Raw genomic sequence first — 25192 nt, forward strand, 5'->3', positions numbered from 1 at the left:
CTTTGCTACCGAAAACTCAGCAAGAAGGCATAAAAACCCGCAGGAATGAAACGTCTTTGCAAATCACCTGATACCCCAACCACAGATGGTGCAAAGATGTGCTCTTCTTTCAAACACCCTACCCCCAACTGCAACATATTCCATTACCAAACAGTAGATGGCCCCCATGTCTAACAGTTGGAAGAAGTGTAGGTTTTACCGGCCTGATTTACCACAGCTACTCAGCCAATCAGAATCAGAGAACCCAACATGCACACAGTGGTTAGATGATTCGCTGTTTGCATTACTAACATCGTATTGGACTTGTGGTTTGAAGCAAGAATCGGGGACAGAAAGGACACCTTCGTTCAATCAGGATCAACATGGGTCCTTCTCTGTAGCCAACCTCTTTTGCAGCAGGCAACTGGATAGCTCACTGGGACCGATACGCTGCGGCTGGGGCCCTGATTCCTGCCTCATGGCCCAAAATACCTACACATACAGGGTAAGAAGAGAGACAACTAACCAAGTAGTCTACCTACACATACAGGGTAAGAAGAGAGACAACTAACCAGTGACCACTGACCAGTTTCACAAAAAGGGTCGCCACTAGGCATCAGCAGAGTAAGCAGAGCACTTAGAGCCTCAACCACTTTGTCTCCAAAATTGGGGCTTCCTAAATTAAGATTGACTAAAAAAGTATTATTATTATTATTATTATTATTATTATTATTATTATTATTTAATTATGAGGGGTGGTGGCTCCTTACCAGAAATCTTAGGCCTGGTCCAAAGCCTTAGGAGCGGCCCTGTTCACAAGAGGCGTCGAAATTGGTTGACACTGATGACATCACACACAGACTGAGGAGGGCGATCAACTTTACTATGCGTCAATGCTGAAATGTTTGCAGATCGAGTCCATGAGGAGATTGACAGGGTGATCGGTGGCAGACAGCCAGTGGTGGAGGACAGGAAGAGCCTTCCCTACACTGACGCAGTCATCCACGAGACCCAGAGGATAGGCAACATCGTGCCCATGAGCATTCCACACATAACCAGCTGCGATGTTGACTTCCAAGGATACTTCATCAAAAAGGTGCGTGTCAAGGGTGGAACTTAAACATTTTCCCCACCAGTCACTGCCAATTTTTACCAGTCACCATTTTTACCAGTTCATATTCAACTGTTCCAAACATTGTAATGCCAAGTAAGATCATTTTCTGATCAATATTTTTGTTTCAGAGGTCATGAATTCAATTATTGTGATGCCAATAACTCTTTTCATGAACAATTTGCTTAAACCTTTGATGTTGGATGCTGCGCATAATTCAGCATCAACCTGGGCGCCTGTAGAAAAAAGTCACCAGTCAAGGTGACTGGTGGGTTGGCATATTTCACCCGACAAATGCCAAATTCACCCGTCATTGGCAGGTGGACGGGTGCTTATTTCCATCCCTGGTGTGTGTCCTCACATACTGCTCCCCTCGATGTCCAATATTTAGTTATAAAAACAACAGTAACAAACTAGAAAATAAAAATGCACTAGAGTGCAGACCTCCGCCAAGGAAGCTGTTTTGTAGAACATTTGAGAACGTTATTTTATTTTAAGTCTTTCTGCCTTATTTTTGTGGAGATAGAAACTGGAATGTCAAAATTCGCCCTGTCCCACAATTCAATTTGCGGTCACAAGGGCCTGACAATCAGACAAACAGAGAGACAGACAGACAGACAGACAGACAGACAGACAGACAGACAGACAGACAGACAGACAGACAGACAGAGAGACAGACAGACAGACAGACAGACAAACAGACAGACAGACAGAGAGACAGACAGACAGACAAACCAATGCGACCGAAAACAAATCCTCCTTGGCGGAGGTAAATATTAAAGATCTCAATAAAAAGGTGCATATTATACGCTGTAGATTATTTTGATGCATCACAAGAACAATTTGTGTTTGTCTCTTGACATTTCAATTGTAGGGCACAACTGTATTCCCTCTTCTCACGTCAGTGTTGAGGGATGAGTCTGAATGGTCCAATCCCTACACGTTCCACCCAGAACACTTTCTGGATGACCAGGGACGCTTCGTCAAGAGAGACGCCTTCATGCCCTTCTCAGCAGGTACAGACCCACATTCCTAGTCTGTTGCTCCTAATGTATGTCACACTGAGACTCCTATGGAGAGTGAGTAGTATGAGGCTTTGACTCGGTATATTGCTGAATGCATGCCTCTTATCAGGGATGATCTGGGGGAGAAATAGGGCCCGGGCACTTTTGGCTTAATGGGGCTCCTCATCATAACTAGCGGCGCAGAACTGACTCAACGGTGGGCCCGGCACCCTCGGGGGTCTTTTTCTCAGAAATGTAAACAAATTAAATAAAAATAAATAGGAGCGGGGACCGCCGGGAAAAGCCGGGGACCCACCGGGAAAGGCCCGCTATGCAAGATGGCCGCTATGCCATACATACTTTATCATTTTTTTTTAATGTTTGTCCTCACTCAGGTCGCAGGGTGTGTCTGGGAGAGAGTCTGGCCAAAATGGAACTCTTCATCTTCTTTGCCTCTCTCCTTCAACGCTTCCGCTTCACTGCGCCCACCTGTGTTTTGTTATCAGATATGATGAACTGGAACCTCGACTCCATTGGTTGGGATTCACACTGAACCCCTTCTCCCTCAGCAAGCTCTGCTGCAGTGGCAAGTGGGGCCAGCCTATTGAGTTTGGCATGAACCAGAAGGAACTGTTTATTCTTTTCCACATGTTGGAACGAGTAAGAACAAGCCTTTTTACAGACGCACGTGTGATATGACGAGATGTACATACGATGTATAGTATTTAGTTGTAACAATAGTGCTCTTATTTCGGTCCTGAGGAATCGGCACATTTGCAGAAGGAGATTCTTTCTTGATACCCATATTTTTTGTCGAGTAGAGCAATCTTTTTCTTTCTAAATCTTCTTTCATCTGAGTTTACGTACCACTGAGTTTATGAGCTGCTCCCTAGTTGTTTGTTAATGATGTGTTTTGTGTAGGAGTAGAGTGTTATCTCATACCTTTGTAATAAAACACACAAAATGTTGTCAAACAAACAAAATGTATGGAGTCATGTGTGCAGGGAGCTTATTCCCAACATGCTACCAGGTCAGGCAATGATCAATAGGGATTATACTATATACAAAATAAGGGGGTGTGCACATTAATTCCAGGGGCCATCTAATATTCCGGGGTCAATATGGTACGGGACCTATTTTGCTCAATTTGGAGTTTGCAAATACCACTGCAATCTGTTTTTTTCAAACCCTGAAACAATTTAGAAATTGTGTCAATTGGACCATCGTTCAAGTTTTTTCTAATTGAGTACCCCTGATCCCACAGTCTGGTGGTGCTCCCAGGGTTGTTACCAATACCTTGTAATACGTCGCTTTGGATAATAGCCTCAGCTAAGAGAAATATAAGTCAGGCTTTGATGGTGAGGCCTATCCCATCCATGACAGATTGGTACTGGTCATGGTTGAAGCTTGCAGCAAGTGTGTGTGGTGTGTGTTGTGTGGTGTGTGTAGTGTGTGTGTGTGATGGGGGTGTGTGTGTGATGTGTGGTTGTGGTGTGAATCCACATGTGTGGTGGTGTCGTGTCGTGTTGGTGTGTGTGTTGGTGTGTGTGTGTGTGTGGTGCGTGCGTGCCACTTAATCTAAAGTTTCATGTCCGAGTATTTTTTTCAACTGGTAAAATTTTGTCTGATCCCATGATTGTTTGTAATTCAACTTATTAGATCCATAGGTTTTTCAATATTTTTCCCAGCAAGAAGAGTGGGCCTTGAACTCACCCTGTTTTACTGCTGACAAGATAGTTGGTTTTTTTTTCCCCAACACCAAAGCAGTGTTGGTGTTGAATGTTTTTTTTGTCCAGCTTTTTTTTATTATAGTCGTAGTTCTTAGTCACACAATGAACGAAAATCAATTTTAGCGTCTTAGTCATATTTTAGTCATTGCACAAGTTATTCCCAATTTAGTCTTATGGCTCCTTTTTGTCTAAATGACGAAAATTCAATTTTAGGGTCTTTAAGTCAATTTTTAGTCATTTGTAGTCATTTTTTTAGTCCATTTTAAGTCAACACTGTTGCAGTACTAGCAAACTTCTCCCCCACACACTGCAAACAATTCCTGCTTTGTATACATAACGTACTGGGTTATATCAATTGTACATGCTACAGAAATAAAACCTAAATCTAACACACACACTGGGCTTAAAGTGCTGGTCACTTCTTTTTTAACAAAAAAACAATATTCACACTGTGCAGAAATTTGAAAACTTCTTCACACACTGGTCTCCGGCTCTCTCTCATCTTTTCTCATCTCCTCTCCTCGTTCTCGTCTCTGTTCCTCGTCTCTCTCTCCTTCCCTCTCTCTCTCTTCTCCCTTCTCGTTCTCTGCTCTCTTCTCTCTCTAGGTCTCTCTTTTTCTGCTATTTTATTTACTAACACACAGACTAAAAACATTGCGCCTCGCAATGACGAACACAAGCCGGCCAACAAACGAACGTCATCAGAAACTCTTAAAGGGACTCACGAACAATAACCATGTATCACAAGCCGTGAAGGATGACGGACCAAAACAAGCACTAACAAGTTTTAAAACGGAACACAGAGTTGGTGAATTATGCCCATATGTTGGGAGCAGCACCACACATAACAGAACAACCGTGAGAGAAAGAAGAGAGAGAGAGAGAGAGAGAGAGAGAAGAGATAGAAGAGAGATGAAGAAAAAAGGTTTGGCGGGGGGGTCAACGGCGTGGGGGATGAATATCAAACGGCCCAGTGCGGCATCCGCCAACCATGAGACCGAAGGCGGAACTGCCCCCTACTGTGTCCCTGGTCTGTCTGTAGGCCCTCCCTTTGCGCATGGCCGAGTGTGGCAGGGAAGACGCGCGGAAGAGGGGTCCTAAGTCGTAGGTCCGTCACCCGTCTCGGGGGTTGCGCCACCTCACCAGGCCCGTGTGCCAGGTCCTAGGTGGAGCTGGTTTAAGGCGGTCCACAGATACCACTCCGGCTTGCCCCCCCCGCCCCTGTCCTACCACAAAGTGCTTGTCCCACTCGCTTCCAAGACGCGAAAGGGTCCTTCGTAAGGCGGACGGAGAGGTCCGCGGTGGCTGTCCCCGAATGAAAACAGATGCTCAGGCCGACTGAAGACCACTGGGAGGATGATTGAGAGGTGGGTCAAACGCATGGCAGGAAGGTAGGCAGCAGCTCAAACAACCTGGTCAATTGTCCAACAGGCTGGAGCGACTGGAGGTGTTGGCGGACCACGTGTTCAGAACTGTGCTGGGGACGAACTCCCCGAGAACCCGGAGTGGCTGATCACATGGACCTAGCGTGCTGCGTAGGAGGCCGTTGAGGGTCTTCCGTTGAGTGCAGATCCGCGTGATGATAGCCCCAAGCATGACCCCATGGGAGCTTGTCCAGGCGAGGAGCTGTCCTTACCAGGCTGGCACGCAGGGATGCTTTTCAATTGACCTGTGAAAGCGTTCACAGGCACGGCCATTTGCTGTCTGGGGGTGGTAAGGGTCAGTGGTGCGGTGAAGTTTAACTCCCAAGCTACCTGTGACAGCGTTCCAAAGTTCAAGAGTAGACTGGGCGCCACGGTTCTGAGGAAATGTCCGATGGGGTGCCCAAAAGCGGGACACCAGGTTGCCAATTAAATGCCCGTAGCCACTCAGATGACGTATATGGACAAACAGAGGAACAGCCTCAGCCCCACCTGTCAGTGGTCCGGTCGACCATAGTGGAGAACAATTGAGTGTAAACCCTGAGATGGGTGGAAGTGGGGCAACAACCAAGGGTCGTCTGGTTGACTGTGGTCGAAACATCTTCTCTGGCACTTAAAAAAAAAAACAAGAAAACTGAACACGGTTCCAGCTGTGCGCTTTGGGTGTGGAGGTGTACCTTGCCACGTTGTCACGCCAAACAGCTGTTCGCCCCATTTCCTCACATCCCTTTTTTAAGTCTGTGCCACACGAAACTTGGCTGACACCAGCCAAAATTTCAAATGATAGAGCGCCGTTTGTTACCGGGGTGTGAGAGGCCCATGGATGGGCGTCAAAAGCAGGCCGCTTCCACTTCCCATGTCACAGCCTAGCCTAGTGAGAGCCCATGGAGATGTCACAAACCAGCGTCATCGCAATGCCACCCCCAAACTGTCCCGCCACTTGCAGTCCAGTATTGGATGACCGCAAGCCTGAACGTTCCGGGCTCAAGTTACACAACCTCCTCCTTGAATTAAATGGTTGAGTTCTAGCCTCTATCTATCTCATCTCCTGTACGTTTCCTAAAACTGTTTCTCTGAGTATGTGTTGCAGTGTGCAAACTATTTTACCATCATTGCCAAGCGTAGCAGTTAACCTTAAGCTCCTTACTGAGACCCATGTAGCCTCCAGTAAGGTACAGTAGGGAATAGCTGGTGTAACTGCTATGTAATATCATTGCATAGTGTTGGCGCTGCTTACCCAACCGTGAATTTACTTCATACTTCTTACGAGGATGTTTGGCCTCCTCCGCTACCCTTACGCAATTGCCGGTACTGGGCTTGCCAAGGGGCACAGTCACTGTGCCTGGGAAATAGAAGTGGGCCTGAGACAACGGAAAGCTTCTGGAATTACAGCCTAGGCTTACTGTGCAACTGGAGAATGTGAACTGACTTTACAACAATGGAACATTCTTTTGCACCAATGAAGTTGACGATTTGTGTGTGATCAGGGTTGAGTACACAGTGCCCTCAGCAGGGACGGTTGACGAGCTTCGTGTACGGGCCCAGCGCATGAAGTCATCCTGAGAGTGTCATAATGAGAAACGCAATTCTCAATTGGTGTCTCGGAGGACCCAAATGACACGGAACACACATATGACGAGTCAATGCATGGGCGTAAAAATGGGTGATACAAAGTGATAAACCTGGCTAAATTTTTAACCTGCAGGAAGTGTATTACAAATATCGTAATGTCTGGCAGCCTCACAGAGTGTTCACTTTTGAGACTTAGTTCGAGAAAATCAACTGGACTTCAGGCGTGCTATGGGTTTGCATGAGATGATACAGTTTACCACTACCCCGCGTGTAATTCCACCTCCCGTCATCTGGACTGACTGTTAAGCACCAGGTTTCTCTGGAAAAAAAATTTAAAACCCTTCCCCCGGTTGTGGTTCTCGCACAGCAGCTAGAGTTTGTTAGCCCGTTAGCCATTCCTTGGGTAGGCTTGTTGATTGGGATATTGCATTGTGTACTGGGTGTCCTGTTCTTCCTGCACCAGTGGTGAATTTCTCAAAACCAAAGTTGCTTACCTACTCTAGCTACTTTAGTTGTGTTCAATTGCAATTTACCCCATTTGGCACCTAACCAAACGGTTTGCTAACAGGCTAACAACTTGTACATCTTTTGAGAACGCACAGGGCCCCGTAGGTGTGTTTCTCTGAAATGAAACTGGGTTACCTACATCTGTGCGTGGTAGAGGCATTTGGCACCATGTTTCCATCAGTCACCGACCCGAAGTGACAAGCCCATTGGGAAACGTCCAACTCACCACAGCACGGTAAGTGGCACACTGCACAACCACAAAAGTGTCATTTATATGCATCTACGCTTGCAAGGGTGGCAGGCCCTCAATGGTGCCCCATAGGGAGTCAGTGCGGCGGGAACGGTACCAATGCTCATCAGGGTGCCGCACGTCAGGGATGAGGATCTGTGGGGGAGGCGCCCTGCTTCTGATTACTTCCCACCATCATCCTAGAGGTCGGGAGTCAAAGGGGCCAACCTTTTGGGCTACAAAAAAGTCTGACACCCTAACTGCTTACCATGACTGCCCGTTTGCAAGACCAGAGTCCGGCCCTTTTTTTTTTGGACGAACAGCATGAAAACCACACTAAAATCTTATGCCTGAATTTGGGAACCCAACCAAACGAAAGATGAATGCAAGACAGAGCACTCTGGATTCACACACACACAGGTTCTAACACACTACAACACACACACAACTCAAAACGCCGACTATATATAAAAATCACAACCTCTCAGAGCGGGGGGGGGGGGGGGGGGGAGCAACGGGTGTGGCTGCCTTGGCCCCAGCCTCCGTGAGACTCAGTACCTACAGTTTAGTAAGTTTCACCGGCGCGCAAACACCATAAACTCTATCCCTGGAGTGGCCTCCAAAAACTAACCCAAAAGAACAGCTAGAAGTCTATCTATCTCCATATTGTGAGAGCGAGCCTTAAGTCCTCTAGCATAGAGGGAGGGGGGGGCGCCGGGATTGTGAGGCAGAGGTAGAGTTCTGGGAGGGGGACTCGTCTAAATTAGTATTCTTTCTCTTTTACGTCTGCAAATACAGTAGTATTAAACGATGAGAATTTTACGCGGGTTCACACAAAATATAACGGTGGTATTAAGAATGTGGGTAAAATCTAATTGAATATTCTTTATGGTATAATTAACTTGTAATTATATAAAAAATCTAGGGGGCGGTCAATGATAAGACTAAGAGCTCAGATGTACACACACATATGGGTGGGGGGGGGGGTATTTATTGTAAATAGCAGTAACTATATGGAGCACATTAGAATTGTGTTTTAAGCGCACTAAAATATATAGATTAGAGCATTAAAATCTATAGGATCACATACAGAGCAAAGTACATGTTAGAATTTATGAATAGCTCAGAATTCCATACACATCTTAATGTACTAATGAGTATTAAATTAAATTCTGACAATCTCGAGTACAGTGGGTAGAGAGAGTAGTCTATAATGTAATCAACCGAAAGAGAAATGACTATCCTCTCGCACTTAAATATAAATATTAGCGATGCACAGTCTTCTACATAGATGTCAGTTCACACACTTAATTTTTTAAATATCTGAAAATAAATTACATATGGGGAGGATTTTTTTTTGGAAGTAGAAGGGGGAGGGATTTAAATGGAGGAGGGGGGGGGGTGAGGGGGAGGAGTAATTTAGAGTTGTGATTAGTTTGAAGTTGGTATAGGTTTTATATGAATTATATAGATTAATTGAGTACAAAAAAAAATTAATATAAATGTATATTGTAGAGATAAAATTTTTAATGTAATTGAAGCAGATCTGGAGTATATTGATTAAGAGTTGGTGGGGGTTGTTGAAAGTTGTGTAATGGAGAGTTACTCTGTCTCTCTATCTTGTCTCATCTTGTCATGAAATAGAAGATATCATTTTCATGAGATTTTTAGTACAGATAGCAAAGACAACAGTTAATATGATGCACATTTAGATTCACTAAAAAAAGAAGAGAGAAATTTCTAAAAAAAAAATCGATAAAGGACAATTTAAAAACACTAGCGCGAGAGTAAGATAGTACTTTGGGTGGATAATGGGGTGAATATCAAAGAAAAGAGTATTGTATGTTTATATGAAATATTAAAAAATAATTATATATGTGTAAGATTAGAGAAATATAAAATGAGAAAAGTGTATGATAAGTAAAAATAATTAATTTAATAGCGTATGGGATAAAGTGATGAGAGAAATTAAATGTAATTACATAGGAGATCATTGAGTGTGAGTAGATGATATGTGAGAGCCTCTTAGAGTGAATAGCACAATTTACTAATTATTCGATGAATTGAGAGAGGTTTAACAATCTCACAAAGTTAGAAGATATATCTATATAAGGATATATAGTCTATGTGAGAGTGATTAGCATCATATAAAGGTGTAATAGGAGCATTATGGTATATAAGAATAGTTGCATTTTGCATTTAGTGCGAGCAGAGTGACTGGTGAGCTGTAATTGAAAGTTATTAAAGTAATTATATGAGTGTACGATTAGTTCTTGTGAATTTCGATCTATATCGAGGACATGTGAGTAGATATGACACACATGTGACTAAGGGGGGAGAGGGAGGTTTATTGGGGGGTAAGGGTGATTATGGGGGGGTGGAATTGGGGTTTTGGGATGGGGATTTTATGCATATATTAGATTCTCTGAATTATTAAGCGTGTTTTAGTGGATATTTGTAATTTTAATGAAGTATTTTCTTTTAAGGTTTACTACTCTATATAGGGTTAAGGAGTTATAGAGGAGATACATAAATTGTATTGAGTTATTGTTTAGGATATATAATATATTTATTAATTTTAGTGATAAATCATATGAGATCACATAACATGAGAGGTAAAATACAGCCACTTTTTGATATGAAGTATACGTCTCTTAGAAGATTTTTAATGTATCTCTCTAGATCGTGGTAAAGTATACAGTAATAATTCACATAAACAATGAGTGATATGTTTGTTCCTTACTATTAGACATGACCTGTTTATTTGAGTGGCGAGAGAGAGCGTGTGCCTGTGTGGAGTGTTTAATATTATGGTGTGGTGGGGTGGTGGAATTAGGGTGTGAGAGACAGGTGTAATATTTATATCTCTGAGTGTGGTGAGAGTGGGGAGAGGGAGGGGGGGGGAGGTTGAGAGTGTTTTGGTTTGGGGAGGTTTCAGATTTGAGTGCGAGCTGGTTCTTTAGTATTTTGTGGGGGGGGGGGGGGGGGAGGGATACATGGTAGATGAAGGTATTAAGGGAATCATATAGTTTCATAGAGTGAGATCGAGAGAGTATTTATATATACTGAATGAAGTGAGTGTGCGAGTGCGAGAGAGGTAGTGGTTTGAATAGTTTATCATGAATAGATAAAATATGTTTATAAAATGTCTTAATCTCTCAAGTGATGTAAGATTTTTGATATGGGTTTGGTGTCTGATATTTAGATGTGTGAGACAATAGTTAACATAAATTTAGATTTTTTTTTGTGGAGTATTACACTAAGTAAATAAAATACATAAGTATATAAGATGTATTAGAGAGGAAGTATATGTATTGTCATGTATATGATAGTATGGGTGTGGTTGGTGTTGTGTAATGAGAGAAGTTTTGACTCTTTAGTGTAAGGTAGAGAAAGTTTGTATATAAATAATTTTTATGAGTAGAGATGGAGCTAGCGCTAGAGATGATGAGAGAGAGGGGTTATAATGATTGAGTTACATTGATTCTATACTAGTCTCTCTCTATCTATCTATGATGGTAGATGATGAAGAAAGAAGTTGAGGATTTGAAAGAGTATAGTTGAGTTTTGATTATATCGGTGCGTTTTAGAGTTATGAGTGTATTGTATGTATTTTTGATTGGTGGTGAGTTTTTGTTTGGGGATGAATGGATTGATGTTAGGGTTATATCTCTATCTCTATATATGGAGTGTTGGAAGGGGAGGGTTCTTGTTATTATAAATTATATTCTTTTTTAGTAGAAAAGGTACACACCTGGGGAGTTTTATCTCTGTCTATATTGTTGACTCTCTATTGATCATGTATATTGGTTATTTATTTAGATAACAAAATTATGTGGGGAGTTATTTGAATGTATGTGGTATTTGGGTTGGAATTTTTGGGTTTATGAGTGTAGAATATTTTTGTAGTTGGTTTGGTATGAGAGTGTGAGAGGTGGATAGGGTTGATAGATTATAGTAGGTTTCATATTTGTGTGTGAGCAATATATAGGATCACTTGATATATTACATATTTTATTAGGTGTTTTTGATCTCTAATTTGTTGTGAGAGAGAGTGAGTGTTGAGAGTTGATGTTTAGAGTATCTATATATCTATCTCTTGTCATTTCTTAGTGTTATTTGTTTTGTTTTGATTTTTGTTTTTTAGTGTGATGGAGAGAAGAGTGATAGTGTGTTTTGGGATAGGGAATTTGTTTAATCTTTGATGAGATTGTTTTGTTGTATGGGTTTGTATGAGAGAGGAGAGGTGAGTATGTTTTCTATGATTTGTGAACAGTGGATTGGTATATCTGTGAATTTGAGATTTTCTAAGTTGATGTTGAGTTATATATATTGTGTAAAGGTAGGTGAGGGAAGAGATTTTAAAGTTTTGTTTATTGTATAAATTATTTAAATTAAGACATACAATGCGAGCTGTTGTGTTGTAGTAGAGAGTAAGAACCTGTATTGTATATCATATAAGTTGCGAAGCGAGGGATCACTCTAGGTCTTAGAGATGTTCATTTAGTAACGTATAAGAGAGGGTAGAGAAGGGTTACGCAAAATGTGAAAAGGTAGCTGATGAGAGAGAGATACTCTATATCGAGAGAAGTATTTTGTTATCTCATATATATATATATATATTTAGTGGAAGGACAATATCTGAATGGGAAGTTGGTGTTTTGGTGTGTGTGAGAGTGAAGAGTGAGCATGTTGAAAAGGAGAACATGTCATGTATTGGGTGTTGTTTTGTGTGTTGGTAGTTTTTTTTTTTGTTTTTTTATCTATATACCATCTCTATATAATACATACTATCTATATATTTTATATATCTAATAATATCTATATATATATATAATATAATAAATATATCTATGACAATTTTGACATTTTAGTATATTATAAGATTTTGTGTATTGAGAGAGAGTGCGAGAGATGTGTTTGTTTTTTAGTGTGAGGGGGGATTATTGTATTTGGTAGTTGGTTGAGTGTAGGTGTTGAATAACTCTCTATAGACATGTTGGTATATATATATATTGGTTTTTCAATATTGTAGTAGAGTTTAAGTTTTCTGGTTTGGGGGAGTTCTCTATATATGGGTGGGAGTTTGTGGATGATTAGTATCTGTTTATTTTGGTTATTGGGGTTTTATTGCGGAATATGTTTTTCATTTCTTATTTTTTTTTGGAGAGAGTGAGTAAGTTTTGTTATTTTTGTAAGGTATTTTTTGATAGTTAGTGGGATTGGAATTTTGGGATAATAGATTATATAGGGAGAAATAGAATAAAGAATGAAAGGGGATAGATGGGGGAGATAGTGGGTATATTAATATAAGTGATGGGAAAGAGGAATTTTAGGATGATGTATATAATGGGTTTGATAGGGTTTGAAAGGTTTTTGGCAACCCTATGGAACAAATTTCCTTTCCTAACAGACCGTTTGGCGCCCATTTACTTTCTGAATTGAAACGCAGTAGTCTACAAGGAACATTGGGAGCTTAAACTATACACCGCACCAACCAGGCCTACCACCCCCAAGCACAATGGGCATCACGTCACGCTTATCACATTGTCATATGGAAATCCTCCCTATGTTCAGTGCCAGCCTTGAAGGACAGACTCCTACAGCCCTAACAAGCTCCCATAAGGCGGTCATTCATTTGGACATCAGGTGACTGTGCACCAAATGAAGACCTCCAAGGCCTCCCCGCAGCAGCTCGGTTACCATGATCAGCCACTTACCGGGTTCCCTTGGAGAGATTCGTCCCCAGATCTACAGCGACCGCACGTGGAGTCTCGCGCACACTCCATGCGCTCCAGCCTGCTTAGGACATTAGCTCAGAGTTTAGTTCTCGCTTTCTGGGGACCTACCTCCTGCCATGGTTTACGCACCGACCGTCATCACATCCCCAGTGGTTCTTCAGTCGACTGGCTTATGATTTTCATTCGAGTTTGACAGCGCAAACCGCGTGACCTCACCGTCCTCCTTACGAAGGCCCTTTCGCGTCTTTGGAAAGCAATGGGACTAAGCCAACGTTTGTGAGTGTAGAGCGAGGAGGGCGGGGGGGTCAAGTCGGAGTGTAGTCTAATCTTGTTGAAGTATGCCGTCCTTAAAACCACCATACACCTACGACCAAGGACCAGGACCTGGAGGTGTGGCGCTCAACCCCCGATGACGGGGCCGGCCTACTGACTGAAGGGCCCCCTCTTCCGCCTCCTTCTGCCCCTCGAACCATATAGCCGCAATGGGATAGCCTACAGACTTGACACAGAGTGTCGCAAGTTCCCGCCTTCCTTACATTTTGAGTGCTGAGCCGCACTGGAAAACGTTTGATTCATCCCACCACGCCGTTTGAATAACCTTTTTTTCTCCTCTCTCACGTACTCTCTACATCTCTCTCTGCTACTCTTCCCTACTCTCTCAACTTATCGGCACAGGGGAATTCTGTTTTATGTTGGCGTGGCTTGCTCCCCAAACAATGCATATAATTCACTTCAACGTATGATGTTCCCGTAAATATTGTTTATTGTTTGTTTCGGTGTCCGTCATCTCACGTTGTAGATACATGTTATTGTTGTGGTTCCGCTTCTTAAGGATGTTCTATGAATGGACGTTTACATTTCTGAGTTGCCCGAGAGCTTATTCATGTACCAATGCGAGAGCGCCATGCTTTTCTTCGTCTTGGTGTTAAATTAATGAAATACATAAAGAGTTAAAAAGATTGAACCAAGTAGTATAGCGGTGGAAGAGAAGTTATCTATTCTGTGCACATGATGAAAATAGTACAAAAAAGTAGAATAGCAGTGTGTGGGAGAAAAGAGGTTGTATTTCAGTACAGTTCAATGATATCACGTACTATGTGTAACAAAAAGAAGAAGTGTCGAGGTCAGAAGTTGGGAGAAGTTTCTATATGTTATATGCCACAGTGCGTATGACTAAAATAAGAGACCTAAAAATGACTAAAATGACTAACAAAAATATAGACTAAGTACCTAAAAATTTTAGATGTTTCGAGTCCATATTACGACAAAGACTAGTATACACTAAAATTTGGCGGGAGGAAGCGCAATCGTACATAAAATAATGACTAAGACACAAAATTGTGATTTTATCGGTCAGTTGTTGAACTCTATAAGACCTACGAACTAAACTAAAAAAAAAAGGCTGACAATTTAAGATTAACACTGCTTTGGTGTTGGAGGCGATATAAAAAAACCATAACTTGATCAAATACAACAGGGAGATAATTCAAGCACCTCCGTTCTTGTGTAAAAATATTGGAAACCATGGCTAATAAGGCATATTATCAAATCATGAGGTCGGAACAGGACAAATTATAACCATTCAAAAAATACAGCCAGGACTGAACCACTAAGAATAAGATGATTCACGCACACACAACCACACACACACACACACACAGCACCACACACACACACACAACACACACACCACACAAGCGCTCACACACACACACAACGACACACACACACACACAGACGACACACACACACAGCACACACGACTACTACACACGATTTCTTGCAAGCATCACCCATTGACAGTCCGCTTCTGTCACTGGAAGGCATCAACATCAATCATGACTTTATAGTTCCACTTAGAGCTGAGGCGAGCTATTGTCTAATCCTAAAGCGGACGTTATTACAAGGTATTAGTAACAACCCTGGATCACAACATTCACGTGGGACCTGGGGTACTCAATTAGATAACTGAATGAGGATCCAATTAACAAATTTTCGTAATCTGTTTTTATAACAGAGGTTATGAGCGAAAAAAGTTAACCAAGGAGTGCTATTTCATCAACATGTACTCACAAATAGAAAACCAAATAGGTTCCCGTAACTATTGACCCCGAATGATTAATGGACACCAAGGATATTCATGTAGAACAACCCCCGTGCTTTTTGCAATATAAAAACCACGTATAAAATCTCATGCATGCACCATATGCCTCTGAACTGGCGTAGAGACATGTCACATGGGAATAACAAAGATCTCCTTGCCACAAATGCGACACCAACATTTATTGTTTGTTTCGAGAAACCATTTGTTCTTTATTACAAAGGGTATGAGAAAACCACTATCTACCGTACACAAACACAATCATTAACCAAAAAAGGCGTAGCAGCTCATAACTCCAGTTTTACTAACACTCAGGAAAAGATTTAGAACAGAAAATGACTCAACGACAAAATAATGGGTAAAACAAGAAAGAATCTCCTCACTCTTGCAAATCGTGCCCATCCTACAGGACAGAAAAAAGGAGCACTATTTAAATAATATAATCTTACAGTAAGTACAATCGTCATAATCAGTGTTGTCAAAAACGGGTTGTCACTCTCGCAAAACATGGTGGAAAGAAAAAGTCCTCGTCCATGACCAAAACTCAAAGCGGGTGCCCACTTGCAACGAGCTTGTGAGAGAGAGGAGTTTCATTGTGAATCCACCAATGGAGTGAGGTCCATTCATCTTCTGAAACCACCAGAGGGGCGCAGATTAGAATCGGAAGCGTGAAGGCGAGATAGCAAAGAAAGATGAAGAGTTTTCCATTTTGGCCAGACACTCATCTCCCAGACACACCCTCTGACCTGATGTTGAAAGGAGAGAGCTCCAAAGCATTAAAAAAAATGAATTATAAGCAGTATACGGAATAAATAGAGTCATTAGGCACAATCCTGGCAAGAGCGGGCCCATTCCATCCCCGAGTGGCCCCAGCTCTCCTTCCCGGCAGACCCCGCTCCTATTGTATTTCTTTAATTAAAACTTTCTTCGTATTACATTCTCTGAAGAAAAAAGACTCCCCGAGGTGCGGGCCCACCGTTGAGTCAGCGTTCTACTCCGCTTAGTTCATGAGGAGAGCAGGACCCATTAAGCCAAAAGAGATGCCGGGCCCCTTATTTCCTCCCGCCATATTTCATATCCCATGATAACGAGGCGATGCATTATCAGCATATACCGAGTCAAAGTGAGCCTCATTCCTACCACTCCTCCTAATAGAGTCTCTCAGTGACCAAAATTTACACTATGAAGGCACACAGACTTAGGAATTGTGGGTGTCTAACCAGCGGAGAAGGGCATGAAAGGCTCTCATCTTGACGAAGTGCGATACCCTGGATCATAACCAGAAGCGTGGTACTGGTGGAACCAGATGATTAGGGATTGCGGACACATTCAGACTCTCCCATCAACAACGGAATAGTGATGCAGAGGAAAATACAGTAGTATGAGCCCCAACAATATTGCTTAAAATGTGCGAAGAGACCAAACACGAAAATCTCTGGTCAATGCACTACTGGAGTCTTCTGAGATGAATGCATTCAAGATAATCCTACGAGCCATATAAATATGCAACCTTAGTTATTGAGATCGCTAATCATATTTAAATTTCTCGCCAGAGAGGAATTAGCGCTATTTCGCGGTCAGCCCTGTAGCGGTTTTGTTCCCCTGTCTGTTTGATCTCTCTGTCACTGAGTCGATGTCGTGTTTAGTCTGTCAGTCAGTCTGCTTCCTCGCTCCCTCCGTCTGTCTGTCTAGTCTGTCTGTTCGTGTCTGTCTGAGCCTGTCTGTCTGGTTCTGTCTGTCGTAGTCTGGCGCTCTGTCGTTGTCGTGTTTGTACAACGGCCCTAGTTGTACCGAGCACTAAATTAGGAGAAATTGTGGGGGGGGACAGGGTCGAAAATTTTTGCGCGATTCCAGTTTCTTATCGTCCACAAAAAGACGGTAGAAAATAGAGGCTGGTAAGAAATAGAAATAACCGTTCTCAAAATGTTCCTACAAAAAACCAGACCTTCCTTTGGGCCGAGAGTGGCATGCACTCTAGCTGGCTATTTTTTATTTTCTAGGTTTGTTAGTAACTGTTTGAGTTGTCTTTTTATAACTAAAAACATATTAAAGCGTCGGAGAGGGGATGGTGCATTTAATTGTTGAAAGACACACACGGCAGGAGATGAAATAAGCGCACCTCGTCTCACTGCGCAATGATCGGGGTGAAATATTGGCATTTTTGTCGGGTCGATAATAGTGTCCAACATCGCCACCAGTCCACCTTTTGACATGGTGAAGATTTGTTTCCTGGCAAAGCGCCCATTTGCTTAATGGCTGAATATTATAAGCAGCACTACCAACATCAAAGGTTTTAAAGCAAAATGTCTGGTCATGCAAAGGAGTTCTTATTGGCATATCACAATAAATAGTGGAATATCATGACCTCTGAGAACAAAGAATATAGATCAAAACGCAACATCTTGAACTCTTACTATTTGGCATTAAAATGGTTTGTCGGATCAGTCGGTTGAAGAGGTCTGTGGTAAAAAATGGTAACTGGTAATAATTGTGAGTGACGGTGTGTGGAAAATTGTTTAAGTATTGCCCACCCCGTGTACACGCACGCTATTTTGATCTGTGAAGTATCCGTCTGGTGAAGTACAACATCGCGAGTCTAGTTTAGGTGTGGAATGCTTCATGGGCAGCGATGATTGGCCTATGCGCTTCTGGGATCTCGGTGGATGCGAACGTGAGTCGGTCAGATGTGAGGGGAAGGCGGCTTCCTGGTCCTCCATTCCGACTTCGGACAGTTTCTGCCAACCGAATCACCCTGTCCAATAGTGGCTCACTCATCGGACCGCGATCATGCAAAACATTTCCAGACGATTAGACGTCGTAGTAGAAGTTTAATTGACGCGTCCTACCTCCTCAAGATCTGGTGTGATGAGTTGCTCACGCATACAGTGGTCACCCCAATGGATTGGGCGACGGGGCTCTTGGGGTTGAGCAGGTGCCGCGTTACGCTAGAGGCATTTAGGAGGCCAGGGCTAAGGCTAACGGTCCAAATGAGCCACGCACACCGGGCTCATATGAAATAATAGCTAATAATACTGGTTAAATGACATACTAATAAATAAGTAATAAAGAATACTGTTTGAGGATTAGTCAATCTGAATATTGGAAAGATACCCCACTTTTGGAGACAGTGGTTGAGGCCCTAGAGCGGCTCCTGCTTACGTCTGCTATATGCCCTAGTGGCGACGCCTTTTTGTGAAACTGGTCATTGGTCCACTGCTAGGGGGGGGGGGGGTGGTTAGTTTGTCATCTCTTCTTACCCTGTGAGTGTGGGGGGATCTACGTGGTTAGTTGTCGATTCTTACCCTATATTTGTGGGGGTATTTGGCCACTGAGCAGGAGGCCCCAGCGCATGCGTGTAGACCAAAAGTAGTATCATGGTGGCCTGCTGCAAAAGAGGTTGGCTATCAGAAGAAGACCGTTTATGGTCCTGATTGAAGAAGGTGGTCCTTGGCGCCCTGAGTCCTGTCAGAGGAAAAAAAGAAAAAAAAAGGAAAAACTAGAGGAGAGGGGGGAGGGAGACACAAGATCCAAAATACGATGATAATAATGGAAACAGGGATAATCTACACACTGGTGCAGTTTCGGTGTCTGCGGATTCTGAGTGGGCTGTGCATAGCTGTGTGTTAAGCGTCATGCCGTAAACGCTACACTTTCGCAAACTGTTTAGACAGGGGGCATCTACAGTTGAGTAATGAGAGGTGTGTGTGCAAAAGTTTGGGGTCGGTGTATTTGAGGAAGTAGAGCACATCTTTGGCAGCGGGCTCTGTGGGTTGGGGGTATCAGTGTGATTGCAAAGACGTTTCATTCCTGCGGTTTGTTATTGCCATCGGCTGAGGGATATTTGTTAGCAAAGTGTTTGTCTGGAAGGCGCGACGAAAAAGAAAACACACAAAAAAAAAAAAAAAAAAATAGGGAAAAGAAAAAAAAAAAAAAACAAAAAAAAAAAGGAGAAAAAAACGAAGCGCACGCGACGACGCAGTAGCAGGTGCCGCAATCACTTCCGGTGCGAACTTGTCAACGGAAGCGACGCGGGGCGAATTAAATTGTTATTAAAGAAGTTTTTTAAAGCCATCTAGAGAGTCTGGATTGTCATCCTTACAATGTTAACATGGTTAGACTAAGGGGGGGGCAATAACCGGCGTTAGGCGGCAGCGTTCACTCTGCTATCGCGTCGGGCCCCCACCCGCGCTATACCGACAGGAGAAGTAAAATCAAGGCAAAACCCACGGGGGGAGGAAGGAAAAAAAGAAGGGGGAGGAGGGAGGGGGGGGGGGGGGAGAGGGGGGGGGGGAGGGGGGGGGGGGAAGAGGGGGAGAGGGGAAAGGCCCCGGGAGGAGGAACCGCTCATTGGCTCATTGGCTTAAACGTAGCACAATTGGAGCCCGTCCACCCTCGCTCATTGTCACGCGAGTGCATTGCTCTGTCACTCAGATCATATACAGTACGTACTGTATTATTATTATTGATGGTAGGGATATTGATATCCATCTGTATTAGAATGGAAGGATAATCCCGCCTAGATTTTTTTTTTTCATAGTTAAGCTCTGCCAAGTAAAGGTGAATGTTGGTTCCAGGTCTGTGTTCGTAAGTTCGGGGCAAGAGACTGTCTCAGTTAAGTAGTAAACCTGGCTAAGTGAACCTTAGGGGTAGTTGTTAAATCATCCAGCAGAAGAGACATGAGTCCTCATTCTACATGACACCTGTGTGTAGGGGCTCGAATAAATAAGACGAGGCCTGGAGTCGCCACTTAAATGACACCTGTGGTAAATCATCTAATAAGGAAACTCGCTGGAGTACCTACACGCATAACTGACACCTGAGGGGCGTTCTATACATGGGTTCTAAATTTTGTTTAGTAACCTGACAAGGGGCAGTGCGAACCTAGCCTGTAGGCAGCGAACTCAACCTCTGATTGGTTGGCAACCGCTGTCGGAGTCAAAAAAAATAGCTCAACGTGGTTGGCTGCGCAGTGTCTTGCCCCTCCTCTTCAACATCGTGTGTTGATAAGCACTGAGAAGCCCATGCAATGACGCAGGTTTGACTTCCCATACTACAACACAACCAGGTGTATGCCTTAATCATATCCTCTTGGAATAATACCGGCCCATTAATAAACAATAATACAAAGCATTACAATCATGTAGAACTAATTAGACACACGCTCCAAACTTTCTGTTTCGCGCATAAGGAAGAGTCGCATCAAATCCTCTCTGCTCCAGAGGGTTTAATTGTGGTCCTGAATCGCTTCGTTTGATCAGCTTCCTCATCCCTGTCAATGTGCATCCTGGGTAACTTGGCTCTTGTGAGCTTGCTCCAGTTGTTTCGTCACGGTGCCAAGGCAGGGGAACATGTTGTATAGCTGTACCACACATAGTAAACAGATGTGTCTGGGCATTAGACACAGGGCAATCAACCATAACAGAGTGTGTGAATCGAGTGTCTTGAAGGGCCGTATTAGCAGCCTCTTGGTGCCGGTTTTAATTTTAAGAGTAAAAGCGTAATAGTTGGAGATACAAGGGTTCATGGCTGGACGCAACTGTTCTATTCCTGAACCCACAGAAGGGTTCCCCACCCCTGACATAGAGGCAGGATCCACCTATATATCCTACAACTAACAAGAGCGGCACCCTTAGGCTAACTTGGGTAGTGAGTTTGCTACTCCTAAATCATTTCCGGTGGTTAGGCGAGGGTGATCAGGTGATTCGATCAAAAAACGTTGGAATTAAATGAGAGAAATGGGGTTAGATGGGCATGTTGTACTTAAGGTGGATACGCACAAGGACACTAACTTCGCCAGGGGCCAGCTAGTAGTACGAGCCATAGGTGTGCACAGATAGGCGCAGGTGGTGCTAAGCCCCTGGCACCCTTTGGGCCTAGCCGGACCCCACACACAATGCCCTTGTGTGGTTCCATATTCGAAACGATAGATCGACGAATCGATCATGATCAAAAGGCACGTGAGAATCATGCCCAAAAAACACCAATATCGCTGGATAAAAACTTGTGTAGAATAACTACCTGTTCCCAGCTTGAAGGTTTATCAAAGCTGTGAATATGTATGTATATTGGTATGTTTCTTTTTTAGTTATAAGGCGGAGCTTGCGGAGTAAAAAAAAAAAAGGTCCCATGCAGAGCATGTCCCTATGCCAGAGGGCAAGGCACCGTTTTATGAGTAATGCTCTTAAGTCCCTGGGGGGGGTGTTGTATTTTATTTTATGAAGGCAGGCATTGCGGAGCCCCAAGGACGCATGACAGAATGGCCCTTGCAGAGACTAAGGCCTACATTATAGTAATCTTCTAAGTCCTGTTTTATTAAATTGGTCTTGTGCAGGGAGTACAGTAAAAATAGAAAATGGATCGGTACCTGGGCCTGAGGGCTTTCGAGATAGAGAGACACCGTGCAAACACTAAGGACACGGCGGACGGGACTCGGCTGGGAGATCTGCGTATAGTTATAGGCTTTTGCGCGTGTTCTGGCTTGTCGTTTCTCGTGTTTGTAGGCGATTTTGTGAAATGCCTGGTGCGCCCATTGAAAACAGTGGGTGAGACCTCCATGAACCAAAGTTCGCCACTCTAAAGATTACAGTGTAGGAGGCTTTTTGCGGTCATAATACATCAACACTTTCACCTAGAAGTTTAGTTCGGCGCGTTGTTAGCGAGCTTTATGGGAGTTCTTCCAAATTGTGTAAGTTTCATGTCTCCCAACGCCCAATACTTGTTAAAATGGGGGCAGTGTTTTGTAAAAAAAAACAGGCCTAGGTTGGGTGTTGTGTGTGTGTGTGTGTGTGTGTGTGTGTTGTGTGTGTGTGTTGTTTTGGGTGTGTGTGTGTGGTGTGTGTGTTGGGTGTGTGTGTGTGTGTGTTGGGTGTGTTGGGTGTGTGTGTGTTATGTAAATAGTATCCGTTTTTACCAGCTCCCCTTCGGCAGTCATACTCTTGGGCGTAGGTCAGGGGGTGCTGGGTCCCTTTGGGGGGGGGGGAAACGGGGTGGGTTTAAGGGGGGGGGGGGGGGGTTTTTATGGGGGGCACAAAAAAATTAGACTAACACTCACCACACAATCCTGAAAAAAAAAATTAAAATCTCGCAAAAGTGAATGTTTTTTTCCCGATATGTAACTGGTGCAGTAACGCATATTTTGGGGTTTGGGGCGGGTGACGGATCTCTTGTTGGGAGGTATAAAGGGGTTGGGGGGATGGAAGGGGACTAGGATCTCCATTAACTCCAAATGTCCATTTTTACACTCACATGGTGGGTAAATGAAAACAAATTTGCATTCTCACAGAAAAGCGGGAAGGGCTTGCCTTTTGGGGCAGAGATGAAACAAAAACTATTGAGAAAACAAAGCAAAAGAAATTTTGGGAAAAACCCATCACCCAGTCAGAATTTGGGGCCAAACAATTCAGCATCTTGGATTCACCCATCTTGAAAGTTTTGCAGCTCTGCTTTGGGTATACTAAATCATACAGGGTATTTTAATTGGCAAAGGGAACACCATTGATAAAATTTTAAAAAATAAACTGGCTTCGGGGGATCGAACTCACAACTCCAACTGTAACCCAGCCCCTTTGCATGAAATAAAAACATCAATACTGATATTTGAAGGGGCTAAGGAACCTGCTTTTTGATATAATTTTTTTAAATCAACTGGTTTAACGGGGGGTTTCGAAACCCCAAACCCATACTAATTTGCACTTTGCCATTGACTAAATGACTTTCATGGCATTTTAATTTGGGCCCAAGGAACACTGCATATGATAAATTTTGAAAATCAACAGGGTTTTTGACTGGGGTTCGAACCCCCAACCTCCATATCTGTATTCACACATTTGCCATTGATGCTAAAGGGCATAATGGATTTTAGTTGGCCCAAAGGAACATGCTATGATATAATTTTGAAAATCAACAGGGCTTGCGGGGTTAACCCCAACCCCATTCTTAATCAGCACTTTGCCTTTCATACTAAATGACATAAGGCATTTTAATTGGCCAAGGAAACTGCTATATATATTTTTGAAAATCAACATGCTTCGCGGGGGTTCGAACCCCCAACCTCCATTCTGTAATTCAGACTTTTGCCATCATACAAAATATACATGGCATTTTAATTTGGGCCGGGAACGTGCTATGATATATTTTTTTGAAAAAACATGGCTTCGACGGGGGTTCAAACCCCCAAACCCTCCATTCTGTAATTCAGAAATTTGCCATTGTTTGCTAAATGACATACGGGGATTTAACTTGGCTAAGGAACACTGCATATGATAAATTTTAAAAATCAGCATCGTTTCAAGGGGATTCAACTTCAACCTCCTATCTCTAATCCAGCCTTTTGCCATTGAAAAAATACATACATGGCTTTTTAATTTGGCCAAAGGGAAAATGCTATGATAAAATTTTTGAAAATAAACAGGGCTTCGGGTGGGGTTCGAACCCTCAACCCCATATCTCAAATCCAAGCATCCCTTTCCTATTAACCCAAGCGCTAGCTGTCATGAAGCCACAAGACTATATCCATTGCATTGAAGACTGAAAATAGATTCTAGAATGGTTGCTCGCACCTGCTCGTTAAGAATAAATCTTGAACAGGGAATTAAAAGGAACCCTGCACCCGTTCAATTGAGAATGACAGTTATTTTGGCTTTTTGCAGGGAACGAATAAACCCCGTGTTTTGTCTTTCAAGGTCTTTGTAAAAAAAAAAGGATTGGGAACTGCCCTTTTTCCAGCACCCTGCTTGTGATCTTCTAACGTCTTTAAATGAAGTTTTAGGTTAAAGGGTTCAGGCACAAAATGGAACTTTGTGGGACATGCGTGATCTCTTGAAAAAGGCACTTTTCAGAAGATGGAAAAATCATAGACCCCCACCTGTCGTTTTTTACAAAGCCATTTAAAAAGTTTTTGGGGGTGGGGGATGAAACTTTGACAATTTGGGGGGACTCCATAGAGCTCGTAAACACGCGTCAATAAATTCTAGGTGAAAGTGTTTAGTTTTTTGACCAAAAAACCTCCTACACTCTAACTTAGGTGGCGAAACCTTTGGTTCATGAGGTTTCCCCCATTGTTTTAATGGGGACCCCAAACTTTCAAAAATCCCAAAAAGGGGGAAAAAGACAAAAACACGGACAAACCCCATTAAAAAAATATCCCAAGCCACCCGGGGTTTTAGTGTTTGAACGGTTTTTCTCTACTCGAAAGGCCTAGGAGGAATCCATTTTTATTTTTGCTGCCGACAAGACCCCAATAATTAAAAAACTTGGATTACTAGAATGGGCCTTGCTCTGCAAGCCGCTTAAAAAAAGTAAAGATTTTCTCACTGGTGAATGTTTATTTTGTAATTAAAAACGGGCGCAGTTTTCGGTCAATGTTGTTTGGGGGGTTTACCCTTTCACTCCCAAGGCCCCGTTTACTGCGGTTTTTAATTCAAATGAAAATTTAGAATAAAAATGGTCGAGTTTACATTGACTTTCATTTTATTCCCAAATTTTGGGGAAAGGGTTTTCACAATGTTTTCAATGAGCAAATTAACATTAAATAGTTTATTTTGAATTAAATGTCTCACTAAACGAGGTATGTGGATACAATGACAAAAGGATCGAATCTCGCCAAATTAATGTTTTAAAGTTTTTTTGATTGATGATGTAACAATGGATCAGTGTCGTAACAATGGTGCGGATGTGGCACGAGCTGTCGGCGGGCCCTTGGTGGGTTTGCGGGGGGGGAAAAAACAAAGCCCCCATGATTACTGACGGCAAGATACCTGTGAAGCCAATTACCGAAAAAGCTTTTCAAAAATCAAAAC

The 25192-nt window shown here is 42.9% G+C and overlaps 1 protein-coding gene across 1 annotated transcript; it reads left to right on the forward strand.

Annotated features, from left to right (window-relative positions):
* Positions 1 to 809: 809 nt before the first annotated feature.
* On the forward strand, positions 810 to 2647 carry LOC134444357 (cytochrome P450 2K1-like). The gene is made up of 3 exons (XM_063193696.1): positions 810 to 1075; positions 1965 to 2106; positions 2490 to 2647. Exons 1-3 carry the CDS (start codon positions 881 to 883, stop codon positions 2645 to 2647), a joined length of 495 nt encoding a protein of 164 aa, XP_063049766.1. The 5' UTR covers positions 810 to 880.
* The last annotated feature ends 22545 nt before the right edge of the window (positions 2648 to 25192 follow it).

The sequence above is a fragment of the Engraulis encrasicolus genome, unplaced genomic scaffold, assembly GCF_034702125.1.
Source record: "Engraulis encrasicolus isolate BLACKSEA-1 unplaced genomic scaffold, IST_EnEncr_1.0 scaffold_524_np1212, whole genome shotgun sequence".
In the NCBI taxonomy this organism is placed as follows: Eukaryota; Metazoa; Chordata; class Actinopteri; order Clupeiformes; family Engraulidae; genus Engraulis; species Engraulis encrasicolus.